Genomic DNA, 26665 nt, shown 5'->3' with positions numbered 1-26665 from the left:
TAAAACACAATTTTTTATTTTGTAAACAATCAATGGCTGTTATTTATTTGCCCTCACACGTGCTTTCTTTTTCATTCCGTATTCCTCTTCAAGCCTTCATCCGAGACACCTTTCCTTCTCTCTGAAAATGTTTTCTTTGGTTTTTTCATGCCACGCCTCACGGCTTGCGGCATGTTAGCTCCCTGACCAGGGATTAAACCCGGACCCTGGCAGTGAAAGTGCCGAGTCCCAACCACTGGATGGCCAGGGAAGTCCCAAAAATACCTATTGGCAACTCCTTTCAATAAAAGTCATCTGTGCTACACGTTTTAAAATAATAGAATTGTAAAGGAGAAACTTGATGGCTATCTGGTCCAATTCCCGCAATCCACAGACAAGAAATCTTCCCCCAACGGAAGGTGCCTTATCCATTCCTGCAACTCCCCCACCCCCGACCCTGCCCCGGCTAGCCTTGACCACGTTCACGTGCCCGGCAGCAGGAGGGAGGCTCCCAACATCACCGCCAATATTGGTATCATTTACTGAAAAAAAATACATCTGTATCTGGAACGGTTCTCACAGACCACCACCAGAACCATCTCTTAAGATCAATTTATTTTCAAAACTTTCAGTTCATATTTGGGAAGAGTTGGCAAAATGTGTGACTATAAGCCTAGGCTTGTATCAGGTCTCCCATTCTCCTACATTATGGTGATTTGGGATTGAATAACTCATCAGTCGATCCATTGTTGCCCAAGCACCTTGGATAACAGTCAAATGGTCTCACGTGGTCAAAGTCAAAACAACAATCCAGTTTAAAATGCACCCGTTCTGTTGGCTGGAGAGCTGTGCTGATGCCGAGGGTCTGAGGACAGAAGACTGTGCAGGGCCAGCGCTGTAGCCCCCAGGTGTAGTCGGTCACCTTACAGTGGGCGCCCCCGGTCACTGAAGGGAGGGCTAGAGGGCACAAGTCAATGCACATCAACCCCTAGTCTTCATTTTTATCATCAAGGGGGGGTGGTGGTGTGTGTATCCAATCGATGTCACAACTCCACCTTTGTTTAAGAAACACAACGTATTATTCCCTTAAATATTTATTGAGCATTTACGGTATTTTTGACACAATTCTAGGTGCTGGGATACAAAACTGAACAAAGATAAAAATCCCTGCCCCTGTGGAGCTTACATTCTAGGAAGAGGTTGGGAGGTGAGGGAAGACACACAATACGTATGAGAAAATTCAGCACGTAAGTACAGGCAGAGCTCGGACATACCGCGGGCTCGGCTCCAGACCACCAAATAAAGCGAGTAGTGCAATAAAGCAAGTCACACGGATTTTTTGGTTTCCCAGTGCATAAAATAGTGATGTTTACACTAGACTGCAGTCTATAAGTGTGCAATAGCATTGTGTCTGAAAAAAGTGATTAAAAAATCCTTTATTGCTAAAAAAAAGTTAACCATCATCTGAGTTGTCAGCGAGATGTAATCTTTTTGCTGGTAGAGGGTTTCAAAGATGGTGAGAACTATCAAAATATGTAGCACAGAGTCACAAAGTAAGCAAATGCTGTTGGAAAAATGGCAGACAGACAGACGTGCTCAACAGAGGGTTGCCACAGACCTTCAGTTTGTAAAAACCGCAATTATCTGTGAAGCGCAATAAAACGAGGTCTACCTGGAAGTTAGTTAGAGGAGCTTTAGAAAAACGATGCAGAGCAAAGGTAATAAGGTGTGTAGGGGCCTTAGTTAAGGGGGCAGACTGCAAATCCAGGCAGAGTGGTTAGGACAGGTCACTGAGAAGGTGACATGTTAAAACAAGGGTCAGGCTTGGCAGCACTAAAACTTCTGTCAGCATTTGTTCAACATACAAGGTCTCGAACTGCCTTCACAAAGGGCATTTCAAGTGACATTGCCGAGCTGGGCCAGTACCAGAAGCCATCACAGTCCTACCTACACCTACTTCTTTGGCCCAGATGATTAAACCTTGATGCCTGGGCAAAAAAAGTTACTTAAGAATAACGAGTAAAATAAAAATATAGATACTTGCGTAATACAGTACTACTATGTGACAAGCCCTGTTTTAAGTACTTAATATAGTTACTTTGTCTCAGTAAAAAAAAAAAAAAACCCTTTTTTCTTACAGAAATTGTTAAAGAGAGAGAAGAGTATAATAAATCCCTACATACCCATTACTCTGCTTTAGCAACTACTGACCTCCTGCTATTCCTGCTTCATCCGCCACTTTCCTTTAGGAGTCGGTCAAGGATGGAGAATTTTGAAACAATCGCAGGCATCCTATCCATCTCACCCATAAAGACTTCAGTCCATACTCTGAGAGAACCATTCTTCAAAACAATACCACTACCACACCCAGTAAAATTAACAATCCCTTACTATCATCTAATGCCTCCTCCATTTTTAGTTTTCCCTATTTGTCTAAAAAGAAAGCCCAAAACAGTCCATCTTTTTACAGTTGGTTTGATCTAATCAGGATCCAAGTGAAATCCACAGCATTGGGAAATATGTCTCTTAGACCTCTTTATCATAGCTCTCCCTCTTCTTTTTTTTTTCCCCCTTATTCTGAATTCGGTTGGCTATATCCTCCCAGCATCATTTATCCTGTTCCTGTGAGCTGTATACTTTGTAAACTGCTGATTACAGCTGGCAGCTACATGGGTTGAGGTTCAACGTTTCTGGGGGGAGGCAAGATACTTTCTAGGTTCTGTGAACCTCTTTTCACATCACTGCAGGAACACCAAGGGGTCTGACTGTTCCATCTTTAATGACTGAGTTCAGGATCACCAGCCTGATCCAGCCCTTACCAAGCTCCCCGTAGCTCTCCTCAGTGTCCTTCACAATAACTCCACGAGGCAGGCACTACTTTTTATCTCCATGTGCTTGTGGCATTTGCCTACTTAATGGGGTCAGGCCCTCAGACCCAGAAGCATCCAGCCCCACAATGGGGCTTTTCCTACTCTTCTCCATCCTGAAACACTCCCCTCAGTGCCGTCTGGAACCCACGTGGGGTCAGACACCAGCAAGAAGCCTCGTACGCTCAACATCTCCTCTGAGGGTTCCCCTCTCCTTGCCCCGTTTAAACCCTGGCTCTCCGGAGGGCACTGACGTCGTCAGACACCCCTCACCTCCCCACAACGTTACAGAAGTCCACGTCACCCCTCTGCCAGCCCACTGAAGATTCAGGCATGTCACTCACGGACACTCTAAAACTAGGCCCTGTCCTAACACAGATGGTCCTTCCAAAACCCTGGCCTCAGTTCCTTGACCTAAGCCTCTGACGCTCCCCTATGCAGCCACTCACGCCCACGGCTGTAGCGCAGATGCTACCCACAAGGGCGACCCCCATGCGTACTTTAAACAGCCCATCCTCTGCCTGCCCGTCTCTCCAGCTGCTGCACTTGGACCCCAAGGACCCACCACTTTTTCACTGACAAGTTTATGACTCCAAGACAGCTATGCAGAAAATGTGTAAAGGTTAAAATTTCACCCCGAGATGATTAAGTTGCTCGGCCTTAAAATTATCAAGGTGCATTGATAAGAGGGGTAGAAAGCTCTCAGAGAGCTAGAAATAGCTGTGCTCACACACAGATGATGCCCTTGCCATTCTGGGAGAAAAGGAGAGAGAAAGGATTTTGTGGGTGTGTGGCTATTCCAGGCGGTACGAGGGCCACCCCCTCACGACCGCGGCCTGCCAGCAGTCAAAGCAGGATGTGGAGTGACACAGAAAATGAAGGAAAGCCGAAAACCAAAAATTCCACGAGTTCAAGTCTTCATTCTCCAAGTTCAAGCCCAGAGGTTCCCACAGCACTACCAACCGCGACTAAGATCTCTGGAGAACACAGACGCGAGAAAGGTATCTTTTCCTTCGGAAACTAGCTTAAATGATTTCAGACACAACACTATCATTTCCCCTGGAGCACTAATAAAAGCCCTGATTTCCAAGGCAACACAAACCCAAAGGATATGGAAGTTAAAAACTCCAACCAAAATGGATTAGGAATGTAATAACCTAATCCAATTCAAGAGACAGAACATGGAGAGCTCTTGTTTTATGATCACCAATGGTTGAAAATCTTAGCCATCTGATGTGGTCACAGGAAATCTTCACAGGAGACTATACCTTGAGGAGCAGGATTTGCTTTACCTGCTGATTCATGTGACCCTTTCATCATCAAAAAGTAAACCCCGGAAGTCAAAGTCAAGCTCTGAATGAATGTTCCTGGTCTTTACTTACATGTGTATAAACAACCAAAAATTAGAAAATCTGTCAAGCTCTTGAAAACCAAAAGGATTTTTAGAAACGTCAACACTCAGAGCCCACGACATTTGAGATGTCCTTCAAGTGAATTTCTACCAGCTTCCAGAAGAACTTCTTCATCTCTTCATTTTGAGCCAAAAGGTTAATGAAATCATAGCCACAAAACAGGATAGGCCTGCAACCAAGAAACAACAAGCTGCTTGCACAGAATTCAACAGAAACCCATGAAAAGGAGAGCTCTTCTCCAACAAGTCTTAGTACCAAACTACAAAGTTCTTCAACCGATTGAGTCCATCTTCATCAAGGAGTAGAGAAAGCTGAAGAAAACGCGGTGTCAGCCCCAAACGTGGATTCGCATTTGATCAGACCTAGGCAGCCAGCTGCCACTCTGCCCACCTCTTCACTCCAAGGCCAGGCTCAAATGCCGGAGCTCCTGGGCCAGGGGGAGTTCTGTTCCTAAACTGCTTCATCAGAGGAAGAATAAGTAGAGCCGCAGAGGAAATAGCTGTGATTTCGTGCTTCAACGAAATCATCCAGATTCCTCACAGTAAACTTTTAGAAACACCTGCATTTTTTGAAGCGATTAGAAAGTCAACAAAATAGGACAGAAAACCAGATACATCAACAACTGACAAAATGATGTCCCAGCCTTTGGATCAAGAGACCCCAGAGCTCATCTCTCCAAATGGAAAGTCACTGCACAACCAATAATCCAGGGACGCTAAAACCTGTCAACTGCTCAAAATTCTATTGCAGTCAAAGCCACAAAGTAGCCCTGTTAAGTCGGCATACAAAGAGGCTCCTTCTTCCACACCTCCTGGCAAGAAACCAACAAGGGAAACGGTTTCAGACCAGTTTGGCAAGAATGCTACCAGTGGTTCCCACTCAGCCACAGCTACAGCCCAGAATCCAGACAGGGAAACAGCCACGTCAGCAAGCTGTCAGAAAAAGGCGCCTCAAATTAGAATACCCCTACAGTCCCAAGTCTTGGCACGGCACAAGCCACTTCCTCCTGGCAGCAGGTAATGAGTGTCCATCCTGCCGACACCGCTTTTGCCCAGTGAAACTGAATCCAAGCCTAGTGATTGCATTCGATTCACCAAAGATGGCACTGAGGACCCCGACCACCTGATTCCAACACGCCTGGCTGGAGGTAAGACCCACCCCATGAGAGAACCAGGGGGTCCTGAAGATGGATCCCCCAAGGTGTACTGGACTGCTCAGCCTCCTTTTTTGTTTTCTCTTTGGTTGTGTTAACTGTAGAATATTTTAGAGGACATACAATTGTGTTTCACTGAAATTATACTTCATATTTTGAACTTTTTTCAAGTCAGGAAGAGAGGCTATTATGAATATAATAAATTTGACTTAAAACTTTAAAAGCTCAATTGACCCCGCCCCTCCTTCAATAACCCACAGATTCTCAAACAAGCAGGTGCGAGCTTCAGTTTAAGGGAAACTAGGTTTATCTACGGAAATTGCCTTTGATTCAAGGACTAAAATCGGCATTTCTCATGGCACATCCAGTTCACCGTGCCTGCTTTACCTAGAATCCAACCGCTTCTCTCCATGTCCACTGTTACCATCCTGGACCGAGCCTCCGACATCTGTCGTGTGGGTTACCACGGTACATACCCAGCCGCCCGCCGGCCCCCATCCATCTCCTAGTCAGTTCTCCCTGGAAGCCACAGGGATCGCGACCCTTTCAAAACAGAAGTCAGATTACACCATTCCTCTGCTCAAAACCTTCCAGGCACATACCACCACCTGATCTAAGCTGCTACATCCCCCCCCCGTGGTTATGATGCTCTAGCTCCCTGTTTCTGGAACATTTCAGACACACTTCTGCCTCGGAGCCTTTGCACTTGCTGTTTGCTTTGCCTGGAATGCTCTTCTCTCCCGATATGCACATGACTCACATCCTTCAAGTATTTGCCCAAATATGGCCTCTCAGTGTGGCCTGTTTTAAACCTGCACTCTCCCACCGCCCCAGGCATTCTCTTCTCTACATTATTTCTCCCCCCCACCCCGGAATATATTACCTGCTGATAGACTATTTTTTACTTATTTTGTTTCAATGCCTTGTCTTCCTATTAAAACGCAAACCAGCTGAAGGTAGTAACTTTTGTCTGCTTTATCCAGTAGACCCGCCCCTCCCTCAATAACCCACTGATTCTCAAACAAGCAGGTACAAGCTTCGGTTTAAGGGAAACTAGGTTTATCTATGGAAATTGCTTTTGATTTACTGCTGTATCCCTCACACCTAAAATACTCAAATATTTGATGAATGAATGAACAGGTCTCATAGTTGAACGTGAAATAGCTTATCAACTAGGAGGTCCTAGCTCAAAAAAGAATATGAAAGATGAAGAGTAAATTCATTGTAAATAATCATCAATACACATAGAACAAAGCTGCGATGAACGATTATATCAACAACTGAATTCTCTAAATCAGTGAAACCCCCTTTTATAGAAACTGTGGCCTTATAATCAAATGATTTCAGATGGGTCTTTGGCACGTACAAACAAAGCAAAAACAATTTGCCCAAGTTTGTCCAAAGTGCCTTTACATGAATGCTCAATACATTTAAACAGTTACGATGCTTCAAAAACCACATTGCAGGAGAAAATATATACAAAAGTAAAACTGTATAAAGTTCTTCATTAAAATAGTAGTTTAAACAATCCTCTATCAATACCACACAGAGCTAGGGACTAGACCTAGACACTAGAGCTTAGAGCTTTTTACATAATTACACGAAAACACGTGAATCCGTCCACATGGACACTGCAGTAATAACCATTCAGTTAAAATCAATAACCCATCCTCCAGATGCAGCTCAGAGAGCAGGTGATGGGAAATCACTGTACATCATACAATTCTGGTTCTATTTGCCCCTTTTCGTCCTGGCTGTCTTCTCCTTTCTTTTTTTCACATGTTTAGGAACTTTGTTTTTTCTTTTCTCTCTCTGGGCTTCCTTGACCATCTTTTTTCTTTCCTGTAAAAACAAAAAGTAAAAAAATTTGCGAATTTCATTCATTCTGAGTATTCATATTATTATTACAACTATATTTTTAAACAAATTAATTAATTAATTAATTTTTGGCTGCATTGGGTCTTCGTTGCTGCACGCGGGCTTTCTCTAGTTGCGGCGAGCGGGGGCTACTCTTCATTGTGCTGCACGGGCTTCTCATTGCGGTGGCTTCTCTTGTTGCAGAGCATGGGCTCTAGGGCGCACGGGCTTCAGTAGTTGTGGCACATGGACTCTAGAGCGCAGGCTCAGTAGTTGGGGCGCACGGGCTTAGTTGCTCCACAGCATGTGGGATCTTCCCGGACCAGGGCTCAAACCCGTGTCCCCAGCATTGGCAGGTGGATTCTTAACCACTGCGCGACCAGGGAAGCCCCACAACTAAATTTTAAAATATATGTAAAAAGATAAAAAGTGAGCATCACAGAAAAAAAAATTGAAAATGATAATGGCTTGGTGGTAGAATTTGGGATGAAAATTTTCTTTAAGATTTCTTAATAGAAATTTGAAGATAGCCAAAGAGAACGTGCGCTAGGGAGTTGGGTATGTCTCTCAGAAGTCTTGGAACCCTCACTCTAGAAGGTTTAAAGGATCAGGCTAAGACTAAAGAGTAACAGTTAGCCACCATGGATTGTTTCATCAGTAGCATCTCTTATGTCCACGGCCAGGAGTGGTAGCAACAGAGATTCTGGAAACAGGGAGCTGGGCTGTAACCCCCCTGAAATGGTTCTTTGGTATTTCACCATGGGGCAACTCCAGCATCATTTGTTCTTCAAGACAATCACTTTCCATCAATGCACTGAAACTAGTGTGCCCTCTCTCGAGGCAGCGCCCAAGGAGCTCCTAGCAGAAGCCCAATCTCTAGCTGATGTTACCACCAAAAGCAAAGTTCACGCCTGGGAACTAAAACTTCAGGTGGAGGGACTTACTGACCAATGTGTTCAGCAACTATGATCCAGATACCTGAGCAGAGAGCCTTGAGGGGCTGTGCTGTCGTATTGACAAACAAGAGAATGTAAGTTCGTGGCTAACCTTTTTATCAACTTCAAGGTCAGCGGTGGGCTTCCTGGAGCAGGCGTTGTCTCCCTGCTCTTCAGAGTCTGTGTCAGAACACTGAGAGCTTCTGGCATCTTCTGAATCAGAACAAGTCTTTTCCTTAACTTGACTTTCCTTAATTTGACTTTCTAGGAGTGCAGGGACCTTGAAAATATCACAGGACCATGTTATTCTAAACCAGTCAGTTATCTATTGGTATTAACTGTGTTAATGCCAAAAATCAGATTTCAGCCTTACAGACAGACTTTGAAAAATGACATCCTGTATTGAAACATCAAAACGATGGAATCAATGTCAGGGAGGAAGGCTGAAGTAGCCGTTCCAGGACGGCTCAAGGACGTACCCAAACGCAGGGACTGGGGCTTCACTGGGTGACCTAGATCAACAACAGGACTGTTCTACCTCCTGCAGGAAATCAGGAGGGTTGAGCCGGGATTTGGAAAAATGTGAAATACACATAGAAGTAAAAAGTGAAGTTATTTGGATAACTTTACAATGGATTTCCTACAAATTAAATTTCATTTAACACTTGTTAATCCAATCAAGAGGGAAGACAATATTTAAACAAGAGAAACATTCATTTCTTTCCCTGAAATTTAGCAGTTTTTTAATTAACTAACTAATTAATTAATTAAATTTTTTGGCTGCGTTGGGTCTTTGTTGCTGTGCACGGGCTTTCTCTAGTTGCAGTGAGCAGGGGCTACTCTTTGTCGTGGTGCACAGACTTCTTATTGCGGTGGCTTCTCTTGTTGCAGAGCACGGGCTCTAGGCGCACAGGCTTCAGTAGTTGTGGCTCGCGGGCTCTAGAGCGCAGGCTCAGTAGTTGTGGCACATGGGCTTAGTTGCTCTGCGGCATGTGGGATCTTCGCGGACCAGGGCTCAAACCCGTGTCCCCTGCATTGGCGGGCGGATTCTTAACCACTGCGCCACCAGAGAAGTCCAAATTTAGCAGTTTTTAAAGCAGCAGGAAGCATTTTTAAAACCATGAGGTTTTCTCTTCATAAGAAAAAACCAGGTCTTTAAAAGGCGATTGTACAGAAAGGCTTTCCAGCCAGTCACAGCAGAATCTTCCTGCTCTGGAATTCAAAGCACACCTACCCCATCACACCTGCTGCATAAAACCCAGAATTCTCCTAGTCCAATTCTTCTCACAAAAAAAACACACTCAATTTTCAGAATGTAAACCGTGATCCTTCATATTCAAGCCTTTCATTAAGAATATTAAAAGAAGTGGGACTTCCCTGGTGGCCCAGTGATTAAGAATCCGCCTTCCAATGCAGGGGACGTGGGTGCAATCCCTGGTCGGGGAACTAAGATCCCACGTGCCGCGGAGCAACTAAGCCTGCGTGCCACAACTGCTGAGCTCACGCGCCTCAACCAGAGAGCCCACGTGCTGCAAACTACAGAGCCCACGCTCCCTGGAGCCCACGCCACAACAAAAGATCCCACATGCTGCAACTAAGACCCGACGTGGCCAACTCAATCAATCAATATTTTTTAAAAAAAAAGAATATTAAAAGAAGAACTAGCTTTATTATTGCTTAAATAAGAATCAATCCCTGCCGTTTGAAAATGTAAGACAAAACAAAGTTGCTTTAAGAACAGAACACTACAGGAATCTGCACTGCGAGACAGCATGACTAGCCCTTCGACAGCCTGTGCGCTGCGATGAGACCAGATCTCACTGTTGCTTTAAGTTGGTTGTAGAAACATCAACAAGCACACGGTTATTTGTTAATAACTTCACAAATGAAGACCAGGATACAAAAAGAATCGATGCCTCAGCTACAACAACAGAGCAATTCAGGGGCAGAATGAAGAATAAACCACCATTTCCACATTTCAGTCTCACGGTTAAGAAGAATGAACATAAAAAGGGCGTTTCTGAAAATGCCCATGGACTTTGAAAGCATCTATACTAGTAACATTACACCACTGTTAATTTAATAATACCTGACATGAAATTTTATATCCTTTGAAAGAGTTTTCAAGTAAATGAACAGTAACACATGTTCTGCATACCTTCTGAACTCCTGACAAATCCTTCTTCAGTCCCGTGACAGTTTGGTATAGAATCTTGAAACCAAAGAGAAAAAAACAAGAATTAACATAAAACTGGACACGAAAGTACCCTGCAATACTAAGAAAGAACACTGTGGGCTAAATGATACCTTGTGTGATTATAAAAAGGTGCCTAACATTTATCTCATGGGACACAGAGTGTGTAGCATGGGTGTGGTTCTCACCCACAGGCACAGCAGGCGTCAGCAGACTCTGGCCCACAGGCCAAATCTGACCTGCGGCCTGGTGGTTTTTAAGGATAAACAGTTGCAATCAATTTGATGATAGAAAGCCCTAACTCTGAATCTCAACTAAATGTAATGTTTTCTCCTCCCCCCCACATAACTCCATTCTTCTCTCATTAGTAGACCTGTATCATGAAAAGCTGTATGTTTTCAATTATTATTAAAGTATTTTTAATTTCATCAAAAATTTGGGGGAAGTTTTTTCTCTCTTGTTATATAACAACCCACATAATAGCCTCAATTTTGCTTCTTGGCCTGCGAAGCCTTAAATATTTACTATCTGGCCCTTTAGCAGAAAAAAATTTTCCAGACTCTGAAACATATATGTTAGTGGAGCTAGTATAATAACCATTGATAGCCTAGACTTCTATACAAATCTTCCTTTTCCTGCAATTATAGACTGTTGGACTCATTCAAGTGTGTCATTTCCTTTCACAAAGACCAGGGGATTGATTCCCTTTACAAGCAATGTGCGCAGAGGGTTTGCTAACGTGAAGGGACTGAGCCGTCGCACTAGCTTAGAGGCCAACACTCGAGACCGCAGGCCTGGGCCGGCAGCTTCCGCGGTGAGCTTACTTGCCGAAGACAAACCAGCGACTCACGTTGTCCTGCTGGGCGTTCATGGCCATGTCCTCTTCCTTCAATTTCATCATTATATCCATATCCCTCTCGTAATTCTTCACTTCATTCAAGGTTCTAGGAATATAAGCTCGCTTAAACACCTAACAGACGCAGAGGAAAAGTAAAATGGAGACTTATTCACATACTTCTCCCGTGCACTCACCATTCTCACCCCGTCAAGTCACAGAGGAGTTTATCACCATCGTCGCCCTCAGCGCTGATACACGGCTACCCTTAGAATAACACTTCTCTCCCCTCGTCCGCGTTCCATAGAGCCTTTCCGATGGCAGAGAAAGGGGCTGCCGCGAGCAAGCACTGCCTGCCTATGCCTAACAAAGGAAGAGGCTCCTTCCCGGGCGCGTCATCTACCCTGCGCCACAGCTGACGTGTACGGGGTACCTTATATTCACCCATCACACCGCACACGACAGCTGTGAGGATTATTATTATTTTTTAAAAGCCTACTATGGCTCACCTTCACAAAAAAATATACTGACTCCCAAGATTTTAAAAAAGTCTTCCTTTTTACCAAACACGAGTCTTTGAAAACTACAGCGTTACTGAAAGCAACATTTAAATCATTTAAAAATTCACATTAGCAAACTGAAACAGGCTTTTCCTTCTTGAATCACGTCCTCCAAGGGGTTCTGTAAAAATGTTCTCCACGCAGGACAAGGGGCTAACAGGTCACTGAGTGGAAGGATGTAATGGGATGTAAGTTACACAACCTCATGCAGCTGAATCGTGTAACATGTTACGTGTCAAGGAAATATCATCATTAAAAAAAAACTGTTTATCTATTAAAATTAAGATCATGCCCCAGCAATATAAAAAAAAAAACCTCAAGACACAAGTGTTTCCTAAGTTAGTAAACAGATAATACATCTTACCTCTTCATCCACATGATCTTGGCTGGACATTTCCTCCTTGGTCCTTTGAGATGCTATTTCCATGGCCTTGGAAAGAAAACAAAAATCACTTTCCTTTACATTCAATCCACAGAAGACACATCCGTTCCCCAGTTTTAGTGGAAAGCTGTTCTAGTCTCTCTGGGTACCACGCCTCCACACTCCGTGTCCTCCAGTGGTACAGGTTAGCTCTCCACGGTAGAACTCACCAAAAAGGGTGCCATTGAACCCAGAAGTCAACAGAATAAATCAAACTCGTTTAGCCTCAGGGCATCCCTAGACTCTTCCTCAAGAGTAATACTGCTTTGACTAATTTTTAAACGATTAGCAAAAATATTTATTAAAGGAAAACTGACACCGAAAGAATGAAGGAACCATTCCTCAATCCTTAAGCTGTCCACGAAGGGGATCACAGAGGAGCAGGAGGGTCCTCTCACCTGGAGTCCATGGCTCTCACGCTGCCGCACGACAGACCCCCAAAGAAAGCTCTTTGAGCAAACGATGACTGACACTAAGAAGGTGACAAAGATTCTATAGATTCTTTTGGCTTGTAAAACTGAAGAGTTGTTCTCTAATCTATTTAGAATACATAGAGGAAAGTAAACAACAGTGGTACTAGCGTTTTTTTAAGTTCACACACTAAAATTAGTGCTAAAGAGTTTAAGAATAAAAGTGATGGGATATCTACTTATTCAATTAACGTGATTATTTCCTCCCTGCCAGGTACTGACTAGCTACCAGTGTTACAGAAAACTCTTGTCCCTTAAGAGTTCATAGCCTAGCAGAGGGTGACAAAATTAAAAAGAACTTAATGTGATAAGAAGGATACAGTGTGACTACTTCTGTTACAGAGTTAGATAATATAGAAAATATACCTATGGAAACAATGATTTCTGCCTGATTTCCCCTCGAGAGCTTTCTGAATTGAGCTTTGAAGTTCACTAGGCAGAGCAAGACGAGCAAAGGTAGAAACGGGAAGGCATTCCAGGGAAAGGGGAGAGTGTGAAAAGGTGGGATGAACCTGAACACCTGTTCAGGGGCCATGCGTTCAGTATTCTACGATTGAGAGGCAACAAAAGTAAAAACAGATAAACTGGACATCAAAACTAAAAACCTCTGTGCATCCAAGGGTGTGGTCAACAGAGTGAAAAGGCAGCCCATGGAACGGGAGAAAACATTTGCAAATCATATATCTGACAAGGGGTTAATAATCTCCTAAATATATAAAGAACTTCTATAATTCAACAACAAAAAAACAATCTAATTAAAAAATGGGCACACCTGAATAGACATTTCTCCAAAGACATACAAATGGCCAACAAGCACATGAAAAGATGCTCAACATCACTAATCATTAGGAAAATGTCAATCAAAATTGCAAGACCCCACCTCCCACCCATCAGCTACTCAAAAAACAAAACAGAAAATAAAACCAGAAAATAACGAGTGTTGGTGAGGATGTAAGAACGTGGAGAAACTGGAACCCATGCAGCCTGCTGGTGACATTGTAAAATGGTGCAGCCACTAGGGAAAACGGTAGGGTGGTTCCTCAAAAACTAGAAGTAGAATGACCATATTATCCAGCAATCCCACTTGCGGGTATACACCCAAAAGAACTGAAAGCAGGGTCTTGAAGAGATATTTCCACACCCATGTTCACAGCAGCGTTATTCACAACAGCCAACATGTGGAAGCAACCCAAGTATCCATCAAGGGATGAACAGATAAACAAAATGTGGTCTATACACACAATGGAAGACTACTCAACCTTCAAAAGGAAGGAAATCCGGTGTCACGCTACACCATGGATGAACCTTCAGGACATTATGCTCAGTGAAATAAGTCAGCCAAAGAAAGACAAATACTGTGTGATTCCACTTATACGAGGTACCTAGAGTAGGTGTCATGCACATAAAGCAGAAGGGCTTGGGAAAGGGAGGGACCACGAGTTAGTGTTGAATGGGGACACAATTTGTTTTACAAGATGCAGAAAGTTCCATGGATGGATGGTGGTAACGGACACACAACAGTGTACTTACTGCCACTGAACCATACACTTAAAAATGGTTAAAATGGTAAATTTTATGCTGTGTATATTTTACCACAATTTTAAAAGTTCTGTGATGCAAAAAGGCCTCTGAGAAACAAGGGAAAGGAATTAATGACCCAAAGCTAACAGGTTTCTCACTATACATTCACGAATTTGACAGCCTGTGTATCTTGCTGATGGTGAAAGTCAAGAAACCTGGCTTTACCATTGGCTTTTTACTACAGCTTGATTCCCCATCTGTGAAATCAGGAGACAGTCTCTGGAAGCTGTCACGATGAACAAAAGTCATGCCTAGCCCTGAGTCCCTCAGAAGTGCACTCGCTACTACTGCTATTGTCTGTCCCTCCCGTCCCGGCCCTGCCTCACCTTTGCCAGATACGCGTCCACGTTCTCGTGTGTAACTGACGGATCCGTGACGAATTCAAAGAGCTCTCGCACAGTCATCACGGCGACCCCGTGCTTCAGAAAGAAATCTGTCACAGGAGGACATTCGTGAGAGCTTTGCGAGGGAAGAGGCTGTTAATCCAACCCCTTCCTAGAGAAACAAAGAGACAAAAATACCCCATGACCCACACTGGTGTCAGTGTCACTGCATCAAACGATTTGGCGCCAAGACTCTCTATCCACGGTTTACCAGAGTGAGAAGCACCGGCGCAAACAAGTTGGGGGACGATCCCAGCGTCCACTCACCGTTGACGTTGGCGCAGTCCTTCCTCAAGAACTCCAAGGCATGCGGGTGGTCGTGCTCCACGGACTGAGAAACGTCAATGATGCACACGCCTCCGCCCTGGTACCTGCGGGCCAGGCGCGCCGGGGGTGAGCCGCCTGCTGCCTCCAGGCTGGCATGAGGGCCGGGCACGCGGGGCCAGGGCGCACCGCGGCTCGCCCACACTCTTGTTTAAACGTTTCTACTTTAGTAGCAACGGAAAGAACTAATAAAATGAACGAGGTGGGTAAGGAGAAGAGCCACTTTGACTAACAAGAGATGAAAACTGAGAAAATTTCCCAGGTCCTTTAGCCCTGCTAACGATCAGGGTGGTCAATTCTGTGACTGAGGCCACCAAAGGCAGGGAACACATCCTATCCTGTGACCCTGTGGAAGCCAACTCTACAACTGGAGAATTTAGCAAGACTTCTTGGACGGGGATTAAGTTCATTTCCCCAAAGGAAAGGTGGCTACTGGGAGGTGCGTGTGGGCCACACACTCACAGCATGTTGAATTCACTGAGATCCGCGTGCACGAGCCTGGCGTCCTGGTACATTCTCCTCATGTACTCGATCACCTGCACATACAACTCCCGAGCCTTGGATTCTGATAACTGGACGTTCTTCAAGAGCGGCGCTGGCCTTGAACAAAAATAAAGTGAACAACTCAGATAAACGGACCCAGAACAAGTCTTCTTGCTTCCTAACATTGTTACCCGTTCTTTTCTTCTATCAATCATCACTGAACAATGTGCTTCGCTCCAGAGATACGGTTCTATCAATAAAAAGCTGTCCACAAACAGATGCTTTCCCAGCTGACTGTATGAGACATTCCCCAAAAAACAAGGTGAGCTTTGTTATTCTGAAGCATCTTGGGACTTAAAAACAGCAGAACAAATGAGTAACTCTATGCACTAATAGAGTGGGAAAGATTCATTAAAAATATTATAAGACGCAAGGAGCTATTTAAATGGGAAATATTCACATGTTGGATAATTCAAAGCACTTAAAAATACAGTTCTGGGCATGTAATTATTAGGCCTCCTACACACTCACATGTCGTCTTTGCCAATGAAACCCATGACGAGAACATGACTTCGTAGCAGGATAGGTTCTGGGCACGGGATCTCTGCTGTGTTTAGCCTGTGATATGAAAACAGATAAACGGACAAATGAAAAGCTGAAACAAATCATCTAAAGCACCTAATCTAAAACAACTTACAATAGCTGCAGTGCACAAGACTAGCAGTGCTGTGAGGAAACAGCACCCAGGCCTCTCGACTGTATTATTTTATTTCATAAACTCTAAGGCACCTGTGATTTTAAGCGGCACCGTTACACGTCACCAAGAATGGCAAAACACCAGCAATTCAACTATGACATCCCATAGCCTCCATGGCATAGTTCGATGCCAGAGATGTCAAACCGTGAAGAAATGGGCGCCTTAGAACCGATGAAATACAGCAGATATGTTTGCAATTATCTTTTGAGTTGATCAGTGTGAACAATGATGAATAAAAATAGTGGACTCATAGCCAGTCGCAAACTGAGCATAAGAAGATTTCAGAAGGACTTTCAAAACAAGTGAACTTTGCTGAATACTACTAAAATATCCAACGTATGGCACCTATGTATAGCATGTAAAAAGTTAAAAGATATTTGAAAGAGAGAAAAAAAACCTTCCAATTTAAAACTTCAATTGAGGAAACTTGATCTCAGATGCCTTTACTTGATACAAAGGTGCCAGTGCAAACAAAGAATATATAAATGTGTCCAAAATGGGACTGAAGAAGAGGAAACTACGATAAAGAGCTTAGGGCCTAACAAAATTGCCTAAAACTCCAACACCTATTAAAAAAATGACACATTATTCTCACCACCTGATTGTGTCACTTCCCTGCTTCAAATCCTGTAATGGCTCTATATCATCCTCAGTATAAATTCTAAACCTTTTCACATGGCTCCCAAGGCTTTTCACATGACCCAGCCTTGCAGAATAAATGTGAGTCGGGGCAAAATTCTCCTGTAATGGGTTCGTAAAACAGGAGAGAGAAGGTAGCTCCTATTTGCTTGGAAATGCGTTTCCTCTGCTCACCTCTGCACATCTAACGGAGCTCTGCGAGACCCTATCTTTGGACAGAACCACACCAGGACCTGCTGGGAGGAAAGCTCTGAGGCTGACATGCGGACACAGCACAGACACACACACCCCAGAAAGTCACCTGATTAAGTTCCTCATTTCCTTTTCCGCCCATGTTTTCACCATTTTTCTGGGGTTGCCTTTACAGTAGCCATGACGAAACCTTGAATGAGAAAAATATTGGCTATTTCGATCGTTCCATTATTCTAGTTTTTATTTTTAGGATATAGAAGTCAAGCCACCTGGGGAAAAAAAAAAAACCACCTGAGCTCACCTGAATTCCCCACTGACATACTTATCCCGGTCTTTGAACACCAAAATAGAAGTTTTATAAATTTTGATTGCTCTGCTCTCTCCATTTGTTGTGCGAGCATGATATACATTAGCCTATTTTAAGTCAAAAACAAAGAAAATTAAGTTTGTGTTAAGTAACTATAAGTAGTATTTTACTTTTGCAATCTATGAGTCTATCCTCAAAGGTTAAAAAAAAAAAAGTCAAGTGAACTGAACTTCTGTGCATAAGGAACACCATCCTCTTTCGAATGTGAATTAAAATATAAAACATCACACCAAACGGTACGGTAAATACACCTCCGACTTACATGTATAGTAAAGGCCAATTTAAACACATGTGAGACAGACACAGAAAACAAACTTACGGTTACCGAAGGGGAAAGGTGGGGAAGAGGGGGATAAATTAGGAATTTGGGATTAACAGATACACACTACTATATATAAAACAGATAACCAACAAGGACCTAGTGTAGAGCACAGGGAACTCTACTCGATATTTTTAATAACCTATATGGGTAAAGAAACTGGAAAAGTATATATATAAAAATATATATAAATATGTGTGTGTGTGTGTGTGTGTGTGTATATATATAAAACTGAATCACTGTGCTGTACACCTGAAACTAGGACAACATTGAAAATCAACTATACTTCAATAAAAAATAAATTGAAAAAATAGGTCTTCAAATTAAATAAATATACACATACATACACACACGTGAGAAGCGGTTTCAAACATTTTTGTATTTCAAGCACGTGGAAGATATCTGAAGACATTCTTACATCTCATGATTTATAAAGTGAATTTTACTGCTTCCCACAGAATGAGTTGCTAATAGAAAAACAGCACGCCTTATATAAAGAAAACAGTGAGAAGGACATTTGTTGGCTAACAGAAACTAGACCATGACCCCCTGTCCCAGCAGTAACCGTCTGACCATCTGAACTCACTGCTGGGCACACCTGGACGGACTCCATGACCCAGGACCAAAGCCCTTACAGGCACAACTTCCTACCTGGCCATAAACATTAATAAAGCCATTTTAAAAATTTTTTTATTGGAGTATAGTTGATTTACAATGTTGTGTTAGTTTCTGCTGTACAGCAAAGTGAATCAGTTATACATATACATATATCCACTCTTTTTTAGATTCGTTTCCCATATAGGTCATTACAGAGTATTGAGTAGAGTTCCCTGTGCTATACAGCAGGTCCTTATTAGTTATCTATTTTATATAGCATGTAATAAAGCCATTTTTAAGAAATGGCACTGATTAAACTATCCTGGCTTGTATATGGGGTTTTTGTTTTTTCTTTTCTTTTTAAAGGCACAATTTATTTACTAAGTGCCTTAGTTTCATCTGGTATCTGAAATCAGAAAACTAACATGAAAGCATCAGGTAACCCAAGAATCGCTCACTTCTTTTCCTGTGCTAATGCAGCCATTGATCTCTGATATGACTCCTCTCGTCAACATCTTGAACAATATCATTCGTGTTCTGGGATCCAACACCTAAAAAGAAATACAAAGTTCAGAGAGTACCAAATATTTCTCACTGAAGCGTTAGACAAGTAACTGAAGAGCAAAGGCCCTATGCAATCCTGCTCGACTAAAGAAGAGTCACTACTGCGGTGCTTTTGTTCACTCTCATTTTTAGTGGATAAAATGTGAGGTGAGACCAAAAGAACCAAAGAAACAAGAAACCAGCAAGCTCATTCAGTCGTGGCAATCAAAGGCTACCAAGTCCAAGAGAAGCGGAAACCGACTCTAAACCAGTGTTAGCTAACAGAAATACAATCAAACCAGAGGAAATTGTCTTTTCCAGTCATCAGTAGACAGGTGAAATTATAGATTTTCTCTAACCCAATACATCTGAAACATTATCATTTCAATATGTAATCAATATAAAAAGTTATTAGGGGGGGCTTCCCTGGTGGCGCCGTGGTTGAGAATCCGCCTGCCAATGCAGGGGACACGGGTTCGAGCCCTGGTCTGGGAAGATCCCACATGCCGCGGAGCAACTGGGCCCGTGAGCCACAACTACTGAGCCTGCGCGTCTGGAGCCTGTGCTCTGCAACAAGAGAGGCCGCGACAGTGAGAGGCCCGCGCACCGCGATGAAGAGTGGCCCCCGCTCGCCGCAACTAGAGAAAGCCCTCGCGCAGAAACGAAGACCCAACACAGCCATAAATAAATAAATAAATAAATAAATAAAGGAGTTCCTTTTAAAAAAAAAAGTTATTAGGGAGAGATTTAACACTGTTTTTTTACACGAACCCTTCAAAACCTGGTGTGCGTGTGCATTTCTAGCACGCTGCAAGTCATGCTAGCCGCACCGCACAAGCTCCGTGGCGGCTGCACTGGATAAGAAGCTTTAAAGCGGCAACGAGCATCCTACAGTTCACAAGTCAAATCAGCCACAGCCTGTGTTTCTATAGCCTGCAAGCTGAAAATGGTTTTTAATTTTAAAACTATTTATTAAAGGGACTTCCCTGGTGGCACAGTGGTTAAGAATCCGCTTGCCAATGCAGGGGACACGGTTCAAGCCCTGGTCTGGGAAGATCCCACATCTAAGCCCGGGAGCCACAACTACTGAGCCCGCGTGCCACAGCTACTGAAGCCCTGGCGCCTGGAGCCCGTGCGCCACAATAAAGAGAAGCCCCTGCAATGAAGAGTGGCCCCTGCTCGCCGCAACTAGAGAAAGCCCACGCGCAGCAACGAAGACCCAACGCAGCCAAAAATAAATAAGTAAAAAAAAAAAAAAAAAAAATTATTAAACAAAATTGTAGCCCACAATGCCTAAAGTATTTATTATTTAGCCCTTTAAAGAGTTTGCAGACCCCTGCTAGAGATGAGTAGATCAGAGAAAGGCTTTCCTTCAAAGTCAGAGCAGTCCATCTTGAGTACAGAGGACCCTCAAATTCTCTTTAACAAACAGAAGGCAACGAATTTAAAGCCTGAGGCTGTTCACACGTGAAACTGAGGCAGCCGCACATGTACATGCAATTCCCAGGGCCAGCGCCAGCAGCTCCTTGGGCGCAGGCAGCCCTCCAGCTCCAGGCAGGGGACAGTGAAAGTGGCCAGAACTAACTACAGTTCAGGGCCTACCCTTCAGCGAGGTGGCTGTGGTCGCACAAGAAACCTAAGGTTAACAGAAACAAAACAACCTTGTAAGACTGGAGGACTGAAAGCGAGCTACAACCAGGGCAAGTAGAGCAGCATGAAAGGAAAGTGAGTAAAGAGGCAGGAACTGCCGCTCCTTCTCTGCACGCAGGTAAACAGAGGGCACGTAAGCTGGGTGAGTAGGAATCTGCATAGAGACCTGGGCTTCTGCAGGATCGCTGGGGAGCCAAGCGAGAGGCCCAGGAAGGGACAATGGGCCCAAACAGCTGAAAACAAAATAGGGGAAGAGAAATAGGAGAGGCAAGTCAACTTACAAATTATATATATATATATATATATATATATATTTTTTTTTTTTTATAAATAAATTTATTTATTTATTTATTTTTGGCTGTGTTGGGTCTTCGTTTCTGTGCGAGGGCTTTCTCCAGTTGTGGCGAGCGGGGGCCACTCTTCATCGCGGTGCGCGGGCCTCTCACTGTCGCGGCCTCTCGTTGCAGAGCACAGGCTCCAGATGTGCAGGCTCAGTAATTGTGGCTCACGGGCCCAGTTGCTCCGCGGCACGTGGGATCTTCCCAGACCAGGGCTCGAACCCGTGTCCCCTGCATTAGCAGGCAGATTCTCAACCACTGCGCCACCAGGGAAGCCCACAAATATGTATTTTTAAAAGACAGTTTAAGACTCAAGATATACACTCTTCTTCAAAATTAATTTCCCAAGAGAAAAAGGATTTCAGGGTCTTTGAAAATGAAAGCTGCCTCATCCCTCTGAGTTGGACCACACTTCGCTCTCAATCACAAAAGAGAATACACAAAATAAATAAGTTAGAGGATGACAAAGACACAGATCCCAGACCTGACCTGCTCCTGCCAGACTGAAGGTGGAATTCTTCATTTGCACAGATGGGCTGGAGCTCAGGTTGGGTGTGACTCCCTTGGGATGGAGGTGGATAGAATGGGTGCTTGTGTCTTAAACCAAGAACCTGTAGGGCGAAGAGGCTACTATTCGCAACGTGTTTGTGCGTATGTGTACGGGCGGGGAGGACGGTAGGCAGCAGAAGCAACGTTCTGACCTGTTTCATCTCCGTCTTCACAACAAACATCGGGGCCAATCCTAACACCCAATTACAACCCTCTACAGGTGGGAAAATCAGGGGCTGAGTTTTCCCCATTCTTGAATAAACAATAAAACAAGCATAACTTCTAAACCAAGTAAGGGATTCTAACTGAAAATTTGAAAGCGGGCTTCCCTGGTGGCGCAGTGGTTGAGAGTCTGCCTGCTAATGCAGGGCACACCGGTTCGAGCCCTGGTCTGGGAAGATCCCACATGCCGCGGAGCAACTAAGCCCGTGCGCCACAACTACTGAGCCTGCGCGTCTGGAGCCTGTGCTCCACAACAAGAGAGGCCGTGATAGTGAGAGGCCCGTGCACCGCGATGAAGAGTGGACCCCGCTTGCCGCAACTAGAGAAAGCCCTCGCACAGAAACGAAGACCCAACATAGCAATCAATCAATAAATAAATCTTAAAGTGTACAGTGGTTTTAAAAAAATAAATAAATAAATAAATAAATAAATAAATAAATAAATGACTGACTGACTGACTGACTGACTGACTGACTGATTCTCTTTAAAAAAAAAAAAAAAAAAAAAAAATTTGAAAGCATTATCTGTCTACCTCTCTCTCTCTCTCACACACACACACGCTTTGTGGGTGATACCTGACTCACCACCTGGGAAGGCTCACAAAATCCCTGCAGACCTTGTTTAAGACAAAAGAAAAGATTTCTGGTCTTATAGTCAATTCTGCTTCCCCCTAGAAGATGCAAGCATTGCGTGGTGGCTTCACAGGGCCACAGAAGGGGGGCATGATTCTAATTTATCTATTAATAGTCCTATTAGAAATAAAGCAAAATGTAGCTCTCTAAACTCAAAGAAGGAGCAGTTTTACATAGAAGCAGTTCTAGGTGACATTAGCATTAAGCAAGAAGGATGAAAGCAAATTACAACTCAAAGACAGAAGAAATGCTACTTTAAAATAAGAGCTTGCAACACATTTCAACTGTACCTGTTCTACAGTTGCTCTGTCCGCCTTATCTTTGATGCGATACCTAAGGCAGAACCAAAAAAACAGAAGTGACATTCAAAATTCAGAGAAGCCAAAATCAAAAGTTTCTAAATGTACATCGTTCCATGAAATTCCTAAGCAGGTAGTTCCTTTAATAACACGCTTCACGACCTCATCATAGTTTCATCACTTTGTGAAACTTCATTTCCCCTTAATAAGCAATTCAGTTCCCTAGGGCAAAAGGAGCATATCTGCAGTAAGAAAAAAAAAAATGCCATCCATGTTTCAGAAGCATTAAATAAGTAGAGCAGTGGCATAAAGTGAACTATGTCAGAAAAAAGAAAACATCAAGTCTGTAACTACTGTCCTTAGACCTTTAATGATTATATTAGTATAGAATTAAAGTCATATACAAGGCTTTCTCCTCAGAGTCCTTTTCTACAAAGACACAAGTTTTTATCATTTCAAGACAGTTACTGCATTAAAACGCAGGCTCTGATGGCTTCGGCTCACACTCGGTGACTCAATTCACAGACGAACCTAAACTATTAACAAAGATTCAAACAGACACTTAAATGAAATAAGAAATGCTGTTTCTCAAAAAGCTGGTATCCCTTGGGCATAACAATAAACTGGAAGAAAACTGGTTTTTAAGTTCAGTTCGAACACTGCCATTCTATCATCTTAGCGTCACTTTCTATAATATATTGTTAATGCCTTAGAGCCGTTAGCAACAGGAGGTTAGCCAGATCCTGAACATTTGGCTTTGAGGACAGGCTGTAAGTGAAAACTGTTCTCTGCTGTATCACTGTTTACTTTTAAATCTGCCCTTAAATTCTTAAAAGTATTCCATGGAAGGGAACAATTCTTAATAAGTTCTAAAAAGGGAACATTTTCATACTCTAACATTCTAGTTTCAACTGTAACGTACAAACACTGTTCCCCTCCTGAGAGGACATTCGTGAATTTCACAAGATTATAGTTTTAGCGCAGATTTCTTAAGAAAACTCATTTAATATTTTCAACCTACAAAGGCATAGAATACCCTCATTTAAACTTAAAAAAAAAAAAAAAAGAATTGGTTCAGGTACACAAAGGAACATCCTTTGCAAAAGAATTATGACAAAGATGCTACTAATTTGTCTAGAATTAGTTCCTACCAGCCAGGTTTTGTTTTATTTATTTATTTTATATACTTGAAATATTACTTACATATCTGCTTCCTTTTGTCTAAACTTTCCCGTGACTTTGTTCATGACAGAATCAGTAACGTTTAGTTTTTCTAAAAAAAACAAAAAAACCCCACAACGTAAACAACATGTAAGACAAAAAGTTTCTGACTAAGCATACTTTCCGCCTTCTCCATTTTCTAAGTATTTTATTATACATAGTATCTATTGTAGTAATGAAAAAAGTGTTTAACGTTTTTAAGGGCAAGCCTAAGTTGTGCTTCCTTACTAACAAGGGTTGTCACTTTCATCACGACAGCTGTCATTTCTGAGCCATAAAAATCTAGATCCAGAAATCTCTCAAAACTACTTTACCTGCGTATGTTGAATTTCAGACATTTTAAAATATTTTGTACGACTAACATAGATAATATAACTGCCTGTATTCCAAGTTAATTCTAAAAACGTCAGTTTCATTTCAAATTATGGGCCCATGATAGGCAATGATGAGATATGAGAGATGCTGTACCAGGTCCGTAACGGTCAGCGTCTACAAGAGAAAGATGAACCTGCATTTCCCAAGTGGCTTCAAATCCACATTCTGATTCCTTGCTTTCAATGGCTCACTAAATGATTAATGCCACACAAAAAGTTTCGAGTAAAACAAAACGTAATTATACTCAATAGCCTAGTGTTTTCAACATTCTACTACGAGATAATCCTACTACAAAATCTAATACAAAACAGACAATAACTTGAATGGGTATATGTAACTTCGTATTTCTACAACAGGAGAGAAAACACAACTAAAAAAGTATAAGCTAAAGTCTTTCCTTGAAGTCATGTTTTTAAATGACTAAGTTTTTAATTTTCTCTAAGCATTAGTATTTAGTCAGCAACACTGAATATATCCATTGCTTAATCTAATAAAATTTTATAACACTTTGTGGTTTTTGAAGAATTTTCTCATAGCCCAGTGAGGAAATGTTACCTTAAAAACTCACCTAGATTAATTTTATTCTCAAATTTCCGTAAGACCTTGTCTGATGGAGTAGACATTTTGGCTGAATTGCAGCTGGGAGTCTGTCGATTTGCCTGGAAGAAACGAGTTCCAGAGACTAAAGCTCTTATTATAAATACAAGCCTAAGGTTCATCACATTTTCTCCCTTAGTATTAATTAATTAATTAATTAATTTATGGCTGCGCTGGGTCTTTGTTGCTGCATGGCGGCTTTCTCTAGTTGTGGCGAGCAGGGCTACTCTTCGTTGCAGTGCGTGGACTCATTGCGGTGGCTTCTCTTGTTGTGGAGCACAGGCTCTAGGCACACAGGCTTCAGTAGTTGTGGCACGTGAGCTCAGTAGTTGTGGCTTGCGGGCTCTAGAGCGCAGGCTCAGTAGTTGTGGTGCATGGGCATGTGGGATTGCTCTGAGGCATGTGGGATCTTCCCTGACCAGGGATCGAACCCAGGTCCCCTGTATTGGCAGATGGATTCTTAACCACTGCGCCACCAAGGAAGTCCCATAGTTAACTATTAAAGTATCAATACTTAGGGGAGTACCCTAAGGGAAGGGAAGGATCAATCAAATTTGCCCAAGAAGTTTTTTAAAAAGGCATTTGAGGGCTTCCCTGGTGGCGCAGTGGTTAAGAATCCACCTGCCAATGCAGGAGAGACACGGGTTCGAGCCCTGGTCCAGGAAGATCCCACATGCCGTGGAGCAACTCAGCCCGTGCGCCACAACTACTGAGCCTGCGCTCTAGAGCCCACGAGCCACAACTAGTGAAGCCCATGCGCCTAGAGCCCGTGCTCTGCAATGAGAAGCCCCAGCAATAAGCCCGCACACCACAACGAAGAGTAGCCCCCGCTCGCCGCAACTAGAGAGAAGACCGCGTGCAGCAATGAAGACTCAATGCAGCCAAAAATAAATAAAATAAATTAAAAAATAAATTAATTTTTTTAAAAAAGGCATTTGAAATAGGACAAAGTCACTGGCTAAAATAAAGTCTATATAATCTGCATTTTTGCTTTTGTTTCTAACCTCTCTACAACATATTCTTCATTATTATAAATAACAAATTAAAATTAAATGCATTTTTCTAATTTGACTGGTTTCTAGATTTAAAATGTGAGAATGTTCATTTACCCCCAAGTGTATAATAAAGAGCTAAGACCAACGTTAAACTGGTTCCAGGAATTTCATTTTGGGCCTAGTGTCTCAAGAGAGGGAAAGACTAAGTACAAGGCTTAGCACTTAGACTGGTGCAATGCACAAACTGAAGTAATGGAAAAAAAAAGGGAAGAGAGGGGAGACAATATCCAGAACCTATAAATAAGAGAACAGAGATTAAAAGGGCCTGTCACAAGGACTGATTCAATCCTGGTATCTAAGCGTGAACTTGGAGGCTGAGTAGTTTCTTATTTACAGGGAACTTAAAAATTGTTTTCTATTAAATATAACTTAAAATAATACATGTTCACAGTAGAAACCACAGGTAAAATTTTAATTACCTATAAGCCCAGCGCCCAAAGATTAACAGTTAACATTTAAGCATATATATTTTTCCCCCTAGCTTTATTAAAAGAAATTCCACTCTACGTTGAAATTGCTCAGTCTCACTAATGAATCAGTGAAGGAGCTGCCACAGCAATACCGCATGTAAGTGTGAAATTTCTTTGGTTATTCAAGAACGTATGCATTCTACGCCACGATATAGCTGTTTTAATTTTCAAAGAAATAGTGCTGCTTTCCCCCCCTCCCTATCTTCATGCTCTAGGAACCTTTATGTTCCAGGAAGATGCACCGTCTGAACCCTCTGGTTCTGCACACTCCCAACTCTTAGTCCTTGCAGTTTGAGGGGCAGGCTCTACACGGCTTGGTAACCTGCATTCTGCACTTGGTAGGAGATGGCAGATCGGGAACATTTCTCCATGTCATTAAGACAGTTTTC

At 42.8% G+C, this 26665-nt stretch overlaps 1 protein-coding gene across 3 annotated transcripts in view; it reads right to left on the bottom strand.

Annotated features, from left to right (window-relative positions):
• Positions 1 to 531: 531 nt before the first annotated feature.
• RIOK1 (RIO kinase 1) overlaps positions 532 to 26665 on the bottom strand; it is a 30093-nt gene continuing 3959 nt past the window's right edge. The window contains exons 3-17 of one of the 3 annotated variants that reach the window (XM_036868442.1): positions 24723 to 24813; positions 23762 to 23831; positions 22550 to 22592; positions 18784 to 18876; positions 17344 to 17456; positions 17152 to 17232; positions 15986 to 16072; positions 15434 to 15571; positions 14915 to 15018; positions 14591 to 14697; positions 12157 to 12222; positions 11248 to 11367; positions 10362 to 10415; positions 8316 to 8483; positions 2450 to 7253 (exon numbers count right to left, since the gene is read on the bottom strand). In XM_036868442.1, coding sequence (XP_036724337.1) covers positions 7143 to 7253; positions 8316 to 8483; positions 10362 to 10415; positions 11248 to 11367; positions 12157 to 12222; positions 14591 to 14697; positions 14915 to 15018; positions 15434 to 15571; positions 15986 to 16072; positions 17152 to 17232; positions 17344 to 17456; positions 18784 to 18876; positions 22550 to 22592; positions 23762 to 23831; positions 24723 to 24813 — 1446 coding nt within the window. In that variant the 3' untranslated portion in view covers positions 2450 to 7142. Of the gene's footprint in view, positions 1035 to 2449; positions 7254 to 8315; positions 8484 to 10361; positions 10416 to 11247; positions 11368 to 12156; positions 12223 to 14590; positions 14698 to 14914; positions 15019 to 15433; positions 15572 to 15985; positions 16073 to 17151; positions 17233 to 17343; positions 17457 to 18783; positions 18877 to 22549; positions 22593 to 23761; positions 23832 to 24722; positions 24814 to 26665 lie in introns of those variants that run through there. The other 2 variants (XM_036868444.1, XM_036868443.1) reach the window with 2 other exon arrangements.

The sequence above is a fragment of the Balaenoptera musculus genome, chromosome 11 (assembly GCF_009873245.2).
Source record: "Balaenoptera musculus isolate JJ_BM4_2016_0621 chromosome 11, mBalMus1.pri.v3, whole genome shotgun sequence".
Lineage (NCBI taxonomy): Eukaryota > Metazoa > Chordata > Mammalia > Artiodactyla > Balaenopteridae > Balaenoptera > Balaenoptera musculus.
This window is presented reverse-complemented; position numbering and strand designations above follow the sequence as displayed.